Source organism: Mytilus galloprovincialis, chromosome 7, assembly GCF_965363235.1.
Source record: "Mytilus galloprovincialis chromosome 7, xbMytGall1.hap1.1, whole genome shotgun sequence".
Classification (NCBI taxonomy): domain Eukaryota; kingdom Metazoa; phylum Mollusca; class Bivalvia; order Mytilida; family Mytilidae; genus Mytilus; species Mytilus galloprovincialis.
Window position 1 is genome coordinate 60,760,754 of NC_134844.1, and position 16,893 is coordinate 60,777,646.

Consider the following 16,893-nt stretch of genomic DNA (forward strand, 5'->3'; position numbering starts at 1 on the left):
TCCGATGAACTTTTTTTGTAAACAGGACGACACGTTCTTTGACATAACCCTGGTTCAACAACTTTCTGCTCAGTCACTGGTGACGTTTAATAAAGTCTGAGTAGCAGCTGCAAGCTTTTAAATACCAAATGAGTCGGGAAATGTATATCTTATATGCAGTTGAATTGGTATATTGCTACTAAGGTGGGGGAAATTGATAATTTCAAAATTAGAATCGTTTCGTTTTTCATAGATTCTGAGATGATGCGTATGTCAAATTCGAGGTATTAGTCTAAAAATGAAACCTTTATTTTTAGTTCTGGAGGATATTTTGATGGGACCCAATTAGAAAAGTTTGGATAATTAATGAAAATAACATCATCAATATATCTGAATGTGAAATTAAATGATCTTGCTCCTTTGATCTTCTTAAGCTTGTTTTGACAGGTGTCTGAAGGAACTCCGACCCGTATGAAAATAAGAAGAGGTCGGCAAGGAGAGGCACACAGTTCGTTCCCATAGAAATGCCGACAATTTGTTGAAAAAGTATACCTCCAAATTCAACAAATAATAAGAAACTCCAGCATATTGATCACTTGTTCCTCTATAAAGAATGTTTTATCTTTTGATCACTATTAACAAAATATGCTATATGGTATCCCAAAGTAATAAATTTACAGCGTGTGATACCGTTTTTATATTAAAAAGCATCGTGGGTTATTTATTTTAGACGATTTTTCAATTTCACATGGGGAATGGTGGTATACAAGGTTTACAATCAAAAGTTTCAAAAGAATTAATTTTAGAAAAAGATCGTGATTTAAAATTATTAAGAAGTTCCTTAGAGTTTTTTAGAATCCACATATGGTTATTACCATTACGCGAGTAAAATGTTTCCAGGGTTTAGTGGCTAGTGCATCGGACCACTAACACAAAGGTTCCTGGTTCGATTCCCTTTTGGGATGAAAATTTCAGGAACTCAATTTTCGGCTCTCCCTTGCCACCATCTGCGAGTATGGTCTTGAGGAAACGATGATAGTCCGTCGGAAGGGGACGATAAATGGCCGAGCCGTGTTAAGAGAGACCCATATCTCTTGCACGTTAAAGACACCCTTGTAGATTTCGAAAAAGAGTAGGCTAATGCCGCTACAAGGCAGCACTAGCACCCGCAAAGTGGAAAGGGATTAATAAGAGTTGCAAAACTTCTTCCCAATCCACTTTAAAAATATATGTTTAAACTAAACAGTTTCCAAGTATATTTGAAGAACCTCTTTGACTGCGGACATATTTTTTTTCTCACTCTGATGGACAATTCCTTTGTAGAATATGCAGATGAGCTGGCAATGTACCGTTGTTTGTACATAATTTTTATAAAACTTAGGTATTTAAAACAAACAATGTAAGTCCTCAGTTTTGCTGTTCGATGTAATTTTCATTGAAGCTATGACGGACTTATGATTCGCCAAAATCTCACCTTGTCAAATGATATGTTTTTGTATGTGGGATTACCTGAGTGCTCATTTATTCCTATTTCTTTTACAAGACACTTGTACATGTTGTAGTAGTACGATTTAAATACAAAGACAATATTATTTGAAGCTTTATCCGCAGAACCAAAAACATAAAATTATTTATCGTGAAGACATTACAGACATTTCACAGCTTCTATATCTGAAAACGGACTTTGGTCGATCTTGTACACAGTTTTTCAACTTATGAATGCGACGTTTTATTAGAGACCTGATTGTTTTGACCTATTCTGACAAAGTGTCCAGTTCAACTTATTCTCGTTTAGCCCATGCTCTGGCGTAGTCCTCAATGGAATCCATAATTACTTTGAAGTTTTGGTTCCAGTTGATGTGTTAGGGTTCTCTGAACTTAGGACTATGAGATATTACCTTTTGGAGATGTTCATGTTGAATTATGTTTAGATCATAAGTAATAACATGGCCAGTGGGGCTGTATATATAAGGCGAGTGGGAACATTCACATGTCAAAAGTTGTTTTAGGTATTCTTCTAAATCAAAATCCTGCAATGCTTGCTTATAGTTAAATACTTTAGATGCAATGGTTTTTGTGTAACTGTAGGATACAACAAGAACAGACTGATTTTGAAATTAAAGTGGAATTGCATCAATTCATTTATTAGAAAACTGAACTGGAAGGAATTTCATCTTTTCATCATGTAAAGGTTTAGATCTTACTGGTTTAAAAAACCGGAAAAGAGCTGTTTCACAAATTATATTGACCAATCTGTATATTGAAGAAAATGTATTTATGCATCCATTATCAAGTGCATAATCTCTCAAACATTTTAGAAAATTAACGGGCAGTGAAAAAAGAATAGTTCTAATATAATGTAACCCTAGCGGTTGATGAAAATGTGAAAGAAGGTCATTAAAGCTCCAAGAAGGAGATCTAGATTTGGAAGACTTTTGTTACATTGGGCCGATGTTATTGTTTTTGCTCATGACTACCTAGTGTCTTAAAGTAGTATTGAATAAGCTCATTACATTTACAGCACAGCTAGTCCGGCCGATCGGTGAAAAAATTGCTCAAATAATGAGGAAAGCACCAATTTTTGCATGATGGTACATTTTCGTGTACTGAGCAATATTAGCTATGGACCCACCCTCAAAATTCAATATGGCGGTTTATTTCAAGATGGCTGCCGTACGTTCTAAAATATTTTCTAGTATTACACAAACCACAGCGGATTTGGTGCTGGAAGCACAAAAATCAACATATTTGAATGACTTGGTGTACTTAGCAAGATTTTGTTTTGATCTATCTTTGAAATACAAAATGGTGGCTATTTTCAAAATGGCCGCCTTAAAAAGGAGCAAATATTCATTATTGAGAATTGGCATGAATATAAACACTTTATTGATGTATAGTGTCATTTAGTATCTGTCCTTTTTGATTTTGCCTTGCTTGTCATTTCATACACAAAGTAGTAGCTTTCATAAAAAACTGCAGTAGTAGCCTTCATAAAAAACTGCAGTAGTAGCTTTCATTAAAAGCTGCACTATTTGTTGTCTTGGGTCACACATTAAAGGTGTGATTTGAGATATTAAACTGTGAATTGAGAATCATTTAAACACATATCAGTGAAATGGCATGAATTGAGGATAACAAGGACAAGAACATTGAAATGGCAGAAACTGAATCACTTGGGGATATGGAGAAACCCACAGCTGAAGACGCTTTAACAGAGGACAGCTCAGACATGACTATTAAACAATTGCACAAAGAATTTGAGCAGATAATAAATATAATGCCCTAAGAACAGCTGAGATTACCGCAATATAAAACAGAGCAAATCATCACGAATTGATAAAATATGTGTTGGTCTCATTACGTTTCAAGCTGAACAGAAAGAGGCAATGCATATTAATAACGAACAGACGAGAGCAATATTTCAGCAACTTCAGCAGTATGAAGACAGGATAGACCACAATAATTGCTTGGCGGAATTGATGGTCAGACCAATAAGATATTCAATGCTGTGGTGAGACGAATGGACAAGCTGACAACAACTGAGGAAGTAGACACAGTTCAATTTAAAAGTGCATTTGAACAGCAGGGTACCTTCCAACAACTGGCATCTGTTGTAAATGAATTAGTGGACAATCCAAATAAAGAAGTTAAAATTCCTGCAATGGACACATCATCTAAGCCAAAATTTGACCTTAGCCAGTACAACGCATGTTTACCAAAAGTACACAACAAAACCCATGCATTGGGTCTTTCCCCAATTATAGTTCGCATGAACCAGCAACCGCGCCAACTCTGTTGAAGGTGTCTTCACCTTAAGTCAAAAGTCCTATGCCAGGGTCCTTGGCCCTGTATGAGACAGTTCAAATTATTCAACAACAATCTCCAATTACGAACATACTAAAAACCTCTAGTACCTATCAAGGATACCAGCAACAGGCTTATGTGTCTTCTTATAAACACTTACCATCTACTATGAGTCAATAATATTTGGTTCCGAGCAGCACTCAATTATAGAAACAATTGGCTGCAAGTGGATTCTATCAAGTTTCTCCAATGCTGAATGTAGTGTATACTTACAGTATCATCCCCGTCGAGTCAATGGCAAATCCCACATTTATCACTCCAATTATGACAGGCTTCCCATAACAGCAAGCTGACTCCACTGACCGATCTAGGAAAGGGCAGAGGAAACAAAAAAGAGGGTGGCAACACCTATTCCTCAGACTCCTCATTGGAGAGAGAATATACCTGATGGCAAGAAAATCTTGGTGCAAGGGACCGGAGACGAAGCCCACAGCTCCCAAAAATGCAAAAAAAAAAACTCAATTGGAGAGGATCCATGACTTGTAAGGCGTTCATTTACCAATTTGAACGAACTTCCGGTAGATGACAATGGGGAAACAGAAAAATGTGTGTAGGTCCCATATTGCAGGCCGATGTTGACTTTGAGTACGCTCGCACAGATGATGATTCCAAGGCATTAAAAAAAGCATTCATTTGGAGCAGCGCTTCAGCAAGAAAGACGATCAAACCAGATTGGAACCGAAGCATTCCGTCGAGAATGTAAAGACAAAGATTCTTCAAGGGCGTGTAATAAAGAGGAACCCAGAAAATTCCAACAAGGCGTTAAATCAACTAAAAACCTCAATAGCAAACCAGATGGCGATGTATGGATAAAAAAGTGCCAATTATAACCATCGACAAGTCTACTTTGCTGATGGCGCAGTATCACCGACCGATAAAGGAAATATGAGCAGACTTTGGGATAATGAGGGGCATAACCTCAATCAAATTGTCACATAACTAGCTGATGTTAAGCTTTTAACTAATCAGCATAACCGTGGATTGACCGATTTATTAGTATAAACTCGGTTCTTCTGATCAAATAGTCATGGAAGATCACCAGTTCATGATCAATGGAAGATCACCTGATCAATATACACGTGGAAGATCTCCTGAGCAATACATTCGCGGTAGATCGCATGATAGAAATACACCCAAGCTTTATCCCTATCGATCAGCAACAACCCCACTAAGCTAGAGAGCATATACTAGTAGTCCCTAAAGACAACGGTTAGCATCTCCACGGGCAAACTCCCGAAATCCCGGTTATTTCAGACAACGATCACCTTCACAAGGATACGAAGCAAATCAAAGTGCAACCCCAACAATGGAGTCTTTAAACAGCAAAGGGTCGGGCCAGTAGGCCAACATACGATTCCACAGTCTATTGGTCATGAAACATCACCTCATCACAAAATCGAACAGAGGCCCACGGCCTCGTCCGATATTGTCATCAGACGAACCATTTGAAAGAGCTCAGCAGTACGAGGTACTATACATGACCAGAATATGAGCATGATTTTGGACACTGCTGCAATGATAACATTAGTAAATGAGAAATTAATTCCGGCAGAAAATGGAGATTTTGAGAACGTAACGCTACGTGGTTTTGGTTAACAGCTTGTTATTGGGAAGATTACAAAGAACGACTCTCGACATTAATAGAGTAAACAGACAATGGGATGTGTGCAAAGAGCCATTAACAAACGATGTTATACTTAGGCTAGATATTTTGGACTCACTGAGCGCAGTGATAAACCTGAGTACTCCCACAATTACCATCAACAATTAAGTGATAAATGCGGCATATGTTAACGGTGGAAACGAGATTTCAACTCAGCAAGTTTGCATAAAACGAACCATCACAGTTCCACCAAACTCAGAAATGACTGTTACCATTAAAACTAATAGTAGTGCTGACCAGAAGTGCATTTTAGGACCATGCAATTGGTTTCGCACGTAGTTGGAAAAGCAAATAGTTGCCCCTTAACCATTTTAAATGATGACAATTGCCTATTCCACCTGAAGAAAGGTAAACCTATTGATTACATAGAATAATTTGACGATGTAGTAGGTACCGCAGATGAAAACGCGATAAGTGACGTAAGACGTGACATTGAAGAGACACGAGACAATGTGCCCTCGGCACTGCCTCAAAGTTCAGATGAGTTACCTACTATTCCACCACATTTAACCGACCTATATTAACGTTCAATCGACTCATTTCAACCTATTTTATTCCAACTATTAAAACTGAAAGCGTTTAAAGAGTAACATGTAACATATTGATTAACATTTTGAATTTCGATATTTGTTTTTGTATATGCAGCGAAATTTGCAAATGTATGTGTTACAGAAATAACCAAATTATTTTTTTTTATATTTTAAAATTATTTGATAACAAATTCAAGAACATGAAGTCCATTTTTGAAGAATCATTACTTTAACTTCCGAAATTATATAGAATACCTTTTGGACAATCTTGATATTTATACCGTTTTTCCGCCATCTTGAAAATGGCAGCCATATTGAATTTTTCAGAGTGGGTCCATAGCTGAAATCAAAGGGTATATAACCAAGAACTACTCTGCAAAGTTTCATGCTTTTCTCATCAAGTGAGCAATTCTGCTCTATATCTGCACCAATCGGCCGGACTAAGCAGGCTGCACAAGTTTCCTACTCTTTTGGTGTTATCATTGCAACCATATGGCATTGCAGTACCTAGTTCCCTTATTCATAAATTATCTCTATCTTTTTGGAAAGGAGTACATAGTATAGGGCTATTGGTGTGGTGATATTTTTCCTCGATGATGCGTACAAATGTACTTTGATAGATAAAGAAGGATCATGGTCTGGTTGATCAAATGATTATAAAGAACCCTGAATTGCGGACCTTTATTTTCAGACCGCTGTTGATTCATCCTTTTACTCGTCTGTCGAGTTTCACCAACATAAAGTAGTTAACATAAAGTACATTAAATTCCGTAAACGACATTGTCCGTGGAACAGTCCAGAAAATCAAAAGGTTTTGTATAATAAGTTTTTCCTGTTAAGGTGCTAGTGAAATCTGGAGTCGTGATTAACATATGTCTTACACGTGCTCTCTTTCCTTTTTTATGTTTACAAGTAGAAATGATTGGAGTTGATAAACTTGTAGCAGGTGTGTTTTTAAACAGTCGAAAATATTAACAGTACATGGTTTTAATTTTTGAAAGGTATCTGAATTTCTAAAGTTATTACTATATTCTATCTGTACATAAGTCAAATCAGGGGTATCCTGAAGGATATTCCATGGAACACACACATCAAATGCTGCAGTGTTCCGTGTAGCAGACAAGGACTTTGGTAACCCGGGCGATGTCCCATCCGGTATGTTCTTTGTATTCTTTGTTTTATCATGCATTAAACTACCAAGTTAATTATTCCCTCGGGGAATAGTCCACCAGCAGTAAAGTTTCTTCTAGGATAAAATTTGACATCGACTTGGTTGTATTATAAAGTAAAATAACAAAAATACCGAACTGCAAGGAAAATTCAAAACGGAATGTCCCTTATCAAATGGCAAAATCAAAAGCTCAAACACATCAAACGGATGGAAAACACCTGTCATATTCATTTCAAGATATGCTTATCCGGTCTAGTTAGCTCTGGTTTGACTAGCAATTTTCACAGATTTCAAGCAACCAGTTCTTGACGAGAATTAACTGAAATTCGGTAAAGTACCTTATTGTTTGTGTTAAACAATCTTAATTTAAACTATAATCAGTAAATACTAAAACTTAAGCTATATGTAGGCCTGAAATATGTGTCCCTTCCTCAGATCTGTGGCATATTCTATATATCGTCATAGACGTAACAAATATATGGCCTTTTTCCTCATATCTGTGTCCTAATCATCAAAGTATACACTGTTCTGTGTGTTGACGTCATAATTATCAAAACGCCTTCGAGGAAATATTTTTGTTGTCAAAGATATCAATACGACTTTAATATTCATTTAAATTAACATCAGTTAAGGCCATTGAAAAGTTAATGTGTGTTGAACTACGCATATAGAGAGGGAGAATCAATGGAAGAGGGGGGACCGGAAGAAAAGGGGTTTACAGTTTCTTGCATGTAAAAAGAGCTGATACTTTTTATTTTTTGGTTATTAGATAGCCTTATTATCAAGTTTCTTTTAATTACTTTTAAATCAACGAATAAGATTAATAGTGATAATAGTCAAAATATTTAAACTTTCTCCCTCTCAATATAGATACATAGGTCATAAACCCGTTTTGTGGGGGGGGGGGGGTCGTCAAATAAGTCAAGAAGTCTTGAAGGCCAATCAAAAGGTTTAATTGATTGTGTGGGTTTTTTTTTTGTGTTTTTTTTATGAATTGTGAACTTTGTGCGGATCTGCTGAGTCAAACAAACTCTTTCTAACTGACAATTTGTTATTATGTTGTTTTGCTGAAAGTCTACTTTATAAGGGACACGGATTTGAATAAGCAAAGACTGTCATGATGTTTCGGGTCACATATCTAAGAAAAGGACACAGATTTGAGGCCGGACTAAAGGCCACAGATTTGAGTGTCATAATGTCACAAGACACAGATCTGAGGATAAAGTAAAATAACAAAATACCGAACTCCGAGGAAAGGACACAGGTTTGTGGCAAGACAAAGATTTGACTCTAACATATCTGTATACATGGAACTGGTTATTGATCAAACTGGCAAATGATACCCCGACATAACTTTACTATTTGTCTTCGGTTTTATATAAGTTATAGGTATAAGAAGATATGGTATGATTACCAATGAGACAACTACAAAATGTATCCTCTAGAGACCAAAGAATATATATGTAACTAAATACAGGTCACAGTACAGCCTTTAACAATGAGTAAAACTCAAACGGCAAAATGTAATGTAAAATTAGATTGCTAGGTATATGCATTAAAAGACCGTCTACAAAAATGATAAAACATATATGTAGAAGAGTAATACAATTTAAAAAAACCTTTAAAAATATCAGCAGCCAAATTATTAGATTAATAGACATATTGAAAATAATTGCAGACGATTATATGCAATATTACAACAATGGACGACAGTTTTCTACCTTTAACCAGAGTCCTGTTCATACTTGTATATTGGATCATGGGTACGGGGCTTGGTGGATCTGGCCATGCGAAGGATCTAATGATTTGAACAACAAGGACATCACCAAACTGCGATGGGATTCCATGTATTATATCAAATCAGACATGAGGATACAAAGGAATTAAATAATGTGAAGCAACATGCACCGACGATAACCCGTTGTTTAATCATTATTATGTACAAGTGGTAGCTGAAACCATGTCATTTTGTGTTTAAAGAGCAATTAAGTGCCAGTCTGCCTAAAAATCAGACAGTGGTGAAAAAATGACAAACAAAAACCACTTAAGTTGACATTAATTTATTTTCAAAATGTATAACGATGCACGAATATAACATTCGTTTCCTTTTCCTGTTCTCGTAATTCAAGATATAATTTGGTTAAAATGCACTTGAATTAACAATTAAGGGGAGCTAACTCCGTAATTTGCTATCATTCTAACCAAAAGTTATCTAGAAGATTCTCGAATTACCAGACACGCAAAAATCAAAGACCTACCATTTCGAATTCAGGATGAGGGTAACTTAAAAATAGGATAGTTAGGTCAGTGTTTTTTTTTCAACCGTGTTTTGATTTGTTTTTCCAATTGCCCGATTCTTACAAAGACTGGCATTTAAGAACGAAATTGACAATAATTCATTAAACGATAATTCAATATTTTTAAAGCTTCTATAAATTTAGAATGAAATGCAAGATTTTTTAAATGGACACGTGAAACGGCATTTTATACCACATATTTCAACTGTTATATGAGGACTATTATGTAATCAGTTCGTATTGCTGTAGAGACGGACAAGCTCTAGACATAAGATGTTAAGTTTGAAATATAAACAGTAATTTTCATCTTTGCAGACTGTTATCAATACGCTTTATCCATTATCCTTCATATCTTTGTGAAACATTTTGTGCATCGAATGCTTATGGTTTATAAAAATAAAATTTGAAAAAAAAAATCGTTTTCACAAAGACATGAAAGATGTCATTGTATTTTATATTTGTTTACCAATATTTATTTTATATAAATGTTGAATATTTTGATTGAAATAAAAGAAAGGTCATTGGTACAGTAAACCAAATGATCTGAGATTGGATTAAAAAAAAAAGAAACATGTGAAGAAAAATAAAATACCTGTCTAAAATAGATTTGCCTTTAACGGATCTATTAAAAGATATTTCTTGAAATAAAAATAAAAAGCAAAACAAACTGAAGAGCACAAAATATTCACAATTCTCATTTGAAATAAGCAGACTGTTTTATTGAAATCGGCTCTTCTAATATATAATTTTTGATTAAGGAATATATCCCCATATCACATAGCTGTTATTTCGTGTCCAGATCTGTTAATACCTTTTGGTCCTTTTCAGTTATATTAGCTCTACAACTTTTGTATTAGGTTTTTTTGGTTTTTAAGGTAATTTCACCTGATCACAATGGTGATTTTGGCGGAATAAACATTTATACTGTAAATATTTTACTTAATGAAAAAGAAAGTTAGATACAATCTTCTACTGGAATGCCTACATGGTGACAAGAATAGCATGTTGATCTAAATAAACGTCACCAATTTTATGCGACATGCTTACTTTACCGCGAATAGTGCATGCTAAATGTTGGTTTCATTTTACATGGAAGATTAAGTTGCCACTTATTCAAACTGAATATTGCATTGTCAAACATTTATTGCAAAAATATTTGCAGATTAAGTCCCATTCTGCCTAAGGATCAGACAATGGTGAAAACATGACAAACTAAAACGCGCTTAAGTTTACATTATTTTAAGTTCAAAATGTATAATAGTGCACACATATAACATTCGTTTTCCTGTTTTGGTATTTCAAGATATAATTCGGTTGAAATTTATAATTACCATTTCTTAATCAGGATGACAGTAACTTCAACAGAGGATGGTTAAGTCGGCATTTTTTTTTCGGCCATGTTTTAAAATTCTTCTAAATTGCCTGATTCTTATAAAGGCTAGCACTTAAACTAATACAAAACAGGAAGTCCCGGACTTGCGATGAAATTATTCATAACTGATACTTAACGTTTAAAGTATCGGACGTATCATTCGTTTGTAAAAGGCGAACGAATATGATTCAATTTTGATTATCTCCCTTTTACCGGAATACATGTCAAATTTAAAAATAACTTTACATTACATATGTATTATTAGGTCTTTCCAATTTTCCATTGAAAGACCTTTTGCTTTTGTATTGATTATTTTTTTTTCTGCCACCTAATTTTTTTCTTTCGCTGTTTTGGTGTTTCAAATCATGGCGCTTAGATTTTTGATATATGATATCGAACAGTTAATGCGCTTTTGAAACTGACACCGCTTAACAGAACACTGTTCGTTGTAAGAGTTATCTCCCCGAACACTATTTTCTTGTTATGACTACTCCTTCGAATTGTAAAATAAGGTTACTTTTAATTTTGACGGAAGCTTTATGGAGAATCCATAGTTATTTCCTTTCTGTATTTGAAATAAGTGAAATGTAGTTGTAACTTGTTAACCATAAGTTATAGAGACCCAGAGTCGTTTGATTTGAGTTCCTTAATCCAGCAAAAAAATAAAATAAGATCAGGCTCAAAGGTCAAGGTCATGTCCTAAATTTTTATTTTGGCTTATTATTGCTTCTCTTCACCAACCGTATAAGATATCGACAAAATATTTTTACTAAATTGTCAGTTGCGACATGTTGTAACATATATATTTTTTTTAAAGGTTGCGTTGACATTTAATGGGAGTTTCGTCCCCTGTAATGTTTGAAATAAGCTGTATTGTGAGATAACTTATCAACCATATATAGTAAAGATTTAGGGTCTTTTGATTTGAGGTCCTTGCTTTACGACCATGAAATTTAGGTCAAGGTCAAAGGTAAATTTTAGGTTCTAAATTTTGATTTATGCTATAACTTCATATTGATACATGATAAAGCCTTAGAAAAGGAATTTTCATTTTGTAGGATAACACATGACCTTGAAAAATTCAACCGGAAGTGACCTTAGGTAAATCGGAAGTAGCATTTTTAAAATTAATTCAACATGTTCAATGTAAAAGCATATGGAACCATATATTTTTTTGGGGAATCTGTGTCAAGTAACCTATCATATAAAACCGAAAGTGTCATTTTTCAAACCGGAAGTAGCAATTATCTGCCTTATTTTAAGCAAGAGTGTATAGAAACCATATATTTTTGGAATTAGCTTTTAGTAAGCTTACGTCTGATACCAGAAATGACATTTTAAACCCTATTTGATATAATTCAAACTTTTATAATCATGTATAATTTTTACTCCAATTTTATACTTAAGAATCGTCCATTGTTAACAGTCACTTTGTTAAAAAGATAATGAAGAAGGTATATACAAGCCACTATTTAACCCTTGTAATTGAAAACTAATGCAAAAATGTAATATAATTTTCAAAAGAGACATTTTACATACCTATTTTTATTTGTTAAACTATACACAAAGAACAACTAAAAATCAAAAACATTTTTCCAAATTTTACTGACTTTTAACATATTTGTATCTAACATTTTGTTACAAAATACCTTTTTAAATTAGGCGACCTATTTTTAGATATTAAAAAGAGGATCCCAAAATAAGTCAACGTGACCAGTTTGGTTTTCTGTATTCCCTCTTTAATATTAATTATAAGTTAAGTGAACATGTACATGATGTACATAGATGTTGTTGCTATCACAAACAGTCATCTGTGTAGTTTTGCTTATACATAAATATTTGCTTAAATTGCAATGTTTTAAACTTTGCTTGAATAAAATAGTACTTAACATGTTCTGACAAACCTTTATGGTAATTGGTGAGTGTATATTCCGGTAGGAAATTTCTACAAATAGGGTAAAAGAGACACAAGATATTTTGGATGTACGCACAACAACCCATCTACACACACAATCTTAGGACATAAAGAGATGTACCTACGGTGGTCAACAATGAACAATATATATATCATTTGTGTTTTGCATAATGATATGTGTAAAGAGTCAGTTATTCGATAGAATATAAAGCCTATTTGATATGGCAGCGCACACTTGCCCAAAAGGTATATGTAGCTTACAACATCAATATGGCGAAAATCTAATTATTAATCTATCAGATTGTATTTTTGTGTTTTACATTATAAAACATTGCTTTTGTTTGTTTCATCAGCAAACCAAGAAAATAAACTTTCACGTCACACTTATGAACATCGTATCAAAAAGTATGACGTCAGGTCCGAGACCACAATTATTTCGTAGTGCATTTCTTTTAGAACATAAATGAAAATAAAAAAAATCCCACCTGCGCTTTCTCAAAGAAACTTTTACAGTGCGTTGTTCTACTTTTGGGACAAATTATATCAATATTATAGAAAACTTCATCGTCTCTAACTCAAAATATGGACAATTTTATGTTTAGGGCGTCTTGAAATTTTTTGACAGCTTCCGAAGTGCTAATTTTAAACCTTTTTCAGCTGGACCAAATCACTACTTTCCTTTAAAATTCTAGACCCAAATTTTTTACAGTGTAATTTCACCCCCTACTTGCAATTTGAGGCATTAAACATGGAGAAATAAATTTGGAAGGGGTATAAAAATTAATGGCAAGTAGCCCACTGTCAACACTAGGGACTATATTTGTGAACAACGAAAATCAAGGGACGACAATGGTGGTCTCGGACCTAATAGGGTAGAAAGAGTTGACAAATCTTAAAAAAACTTGGTATGACCAAAGCTTAATAAATTATAACACTGCTTACAAAGTTTCATGACAATAGGATGTATATTAATACATTAAGTTAAGTTCTATACTCATCTTTGCGTGTAAAATTTTGACGTTAAAATTGAAAAATTTTAACTATCAACATTTGGGGCTTTAAAAATTAAAATATTGCAAAAAAATACTTTTTAAATGCCTTAATATATAACTTATCATGTACTTAAAGCAATAGAGGACTCATTTGATTTATCAGACTTGCCATAATTATTCAAAAGTCAAATTTATATGAGCCTGCGCCTAAAAATTGAGGTTTATCAATGAAGGGAGGCCTTACATGAAGATGTAATATTTTCCAGCAATTTTAAATTTGTGAAGCTTTTTGGTTATAAATAATCCTGACATATGTATGGAAAGTACTTTAAATGGAAAGAAAAGTTACAAATAACATATCATATTAGTTTAAAGGGTCTTAGGCCAAGTAAGACTGAAAAACTTTAGGGTCAATTTAGGCCGTGCCACATATTTACATTAAAAAATGCATATCGAGGCTATAAGAAATAAAAATTTGTGTCTTTTTTATCATTTCTATACTCATGTGACATGATACAACAAATCTGAGCACAAAAAGACTCTTGCAATTAACTTTTCTTACAAACAGTATGGTCTGATACAAAGATGTTTGCCTTTTTAGGGAAAAACTTGCATGCAATTTATTCTCAACAGGCTTAAATTTAAACCACTTGCTATCCTACAGAAGAAAAGAAAGATATTATGTGAAATGGAACAGGTATAATAGATATTGTAAAGTGCATTTGATACAAATTTAGTGAGGTTTTTATTATGGACATCAAATTTTATGTACCATGCTCCCCACTATTGACTTCATCCAAACAAGGCGTTAGACAAGGGTCATTTATACAACACATTTTACACATTTTGTCTGAGATAATTTTCTTTTCTGTAGATTCAGAGTTCAAAAATAAAGTCAAAGAAGTAGATAAAGGCATAGAAACACAAATATTGACACATGAAAACCTGTCAGATAGAAAGTCAGGATGCCATTTATGCATCAATATTGAAAAAGTTATAAAATGCCTATTTTGACCATAAAATGCCAAAATTGGTCATTTTTGCAGAAATTCTATAAATAAAAGTTTAAATCCTTTAGTTTCATGCTATATGACAAATTGACACAATCAAATCATTTAGGGAAGTTGCCAAAGTACAGATTCTATATTAACAGATTTCACCTCTTAGGTACGAGACCACAGTTATTTCGTAGTGCATTTCTTTTAGAACATAAATAAAAATAAAAAAATCCCACCTGCGCTTTCTCAAAGAAACTTTTACAGTGTGTTGTACTACTTTTGGGACAAATTATATCAAAATGATAGAAAACTTCATCGTCTCTAACTCAAAATAAGGACAATTTTATGTTTAGGGCGTCTTGAAATCTTTTAAACAGCTTCCGAAGTGCTAATTTTAAACCTTTTTCAGTTGGACCAAATCACTACTTTCCCTGAAAATTCTGGACCCAAATTTTTTTACAGTGTAATTTCACCCCCTACTTGCTATTGAAGCATTAAACATGAAGAAATAAATTTGGAAGGGGTATAAAAATTAATGGCAAGTAATCCACTGTCAACACTATGGACTATATAATCAAGGGACGACAATGGTGGTCTCGGACCGTCAGTGTTGTAGTCAAATCAAGCATGTTGACGCCTCCAAGCCATCCATCACATGCAATATAATAACGAACTGAGCAGAGATACAAATAATGTTATTTTTGCATGCTAAAATTTGGTCACGTTAAACAAAGAAAGGAAAGTTACCACCCGATTAGTCTAAATGTTGTATTGTTTAAATACTTATTGCAATTTGTTTCCTTGCTTGTGTTAATATTTTACAGAAAATATGTACATTAGTATCAGACGTATTTGCCTTTGTATGTGGCAATAGGAAATGGTACATAATGGATTATCTAACGTTTACCAAAGATTATTTGAAAAGCCACTTTCATATTACCGACTTTTGACTCAGGGGTATATAACTTTTCGACAGGTTATATACTCTGATGTAGGACATTATGGTATCAGTCAAGCAAGATCTAGAGCAACTGATAGAAGTAAAATCAAGTTTAAAACCGGTACAATTTGGGGAAACAATTAACTCTATTAACTCATACAAGTAAGAAGGTAAGCTAGCTATAAAATTAGGTTTAAGGTAGCACTCCACAGTTAGGTGTGTAGTTTCGCATTTTGGCCCCTGTGGATTTTTCAAATATGAGAGCTAGTGTGGAATAAAATTCATTTTTGGATAGCTGAGTATTAAAATAGCCTTTGTATTGGGTTTATATGAACATCAAGATTATGTAATGTATGTAATATAGGCTGTTTTCTGTATGACAGTCCGTATTTGCATGTCCCTACCATACATTGGTCCGGCAATTATTGTAATGTTTTTTTCCAACTTTTTATCGCACGAACTTTGTGATTGGATTTTACGAAAAAATGAGGCGAAAGACACCCATTTTTTATTTGATCATAAGGAAGATTTATGAAAACAGTTTCTAAAAAGGTATCACTCAAAGGCATTGAAATTCTAGTTTGATCCAAATTTTGAGGGGATATGTGACATGTCCACCCCCCTTTTTGCAATATTTTATGGTAAATAAATGCAGAATGTTGCCATGGATACACATAAAAGGAATTAATTTTCACTCTTTTAACTTTTGAAAATCAAATCTATGGAATATACTGATTACATACATATGCACATGTACAACACAAACAGTTAGATTAATGTATTAGAAATCCAGGAATAGGAGATGATAAAACATTTTGTGGCTCATTTTTAATTTTATTTTCTAACTGTGGAGCACGGGGGGGTAACTTCGATATTTTCTTGGTAGGGGTGTGCCATTTTTGCCTCAAAAACGTACCCATTTTAATATAACATTCACTGAAATTCAGTACCTATAGTTATATAAATATTTAAGAAAGAATGACCTATACTTATATACAATATTTAAAATATGAGCCATGCTTATATAAGCACTAACTCACCGGGGTTCATTTGGGAACTTATTTGAAAGCACTTTGTTTGAAAGGTGAACTTTCAAATGAATTGATTTAATTTAATATAATAATTGACCATTAATAATGTATGATTCTCAATAGCATATTTATATATGATAT

General features: G+C 33.8%; 1 protein-coding gene across 1 annotated transcript in view; it reads left to right on the top strand.

Annotated features, from left to right (window-relative positions):
* Positions 1–10,187, top strand: part of LOC143081840 (fibrinogen-like protein A) — a 55,964-nt gene extending 45,777 nt beyond the window's left edge. Inside the window, exon 6 of the mRNA XM_076257518.1 lies at positions 8,886–10,187. Within this exon, the coding sequence (XP_076113633.1) occupies positions 8,886–9,094 (209 nt within the window). The 3' untranslated portion in view covers positions 9,095–10,187. The remainder of the gene's footprint in view (positions 1–8,885) is intronic.
* Positions 10,188–16,893: the final 6,706 nt, after the last annotated feature.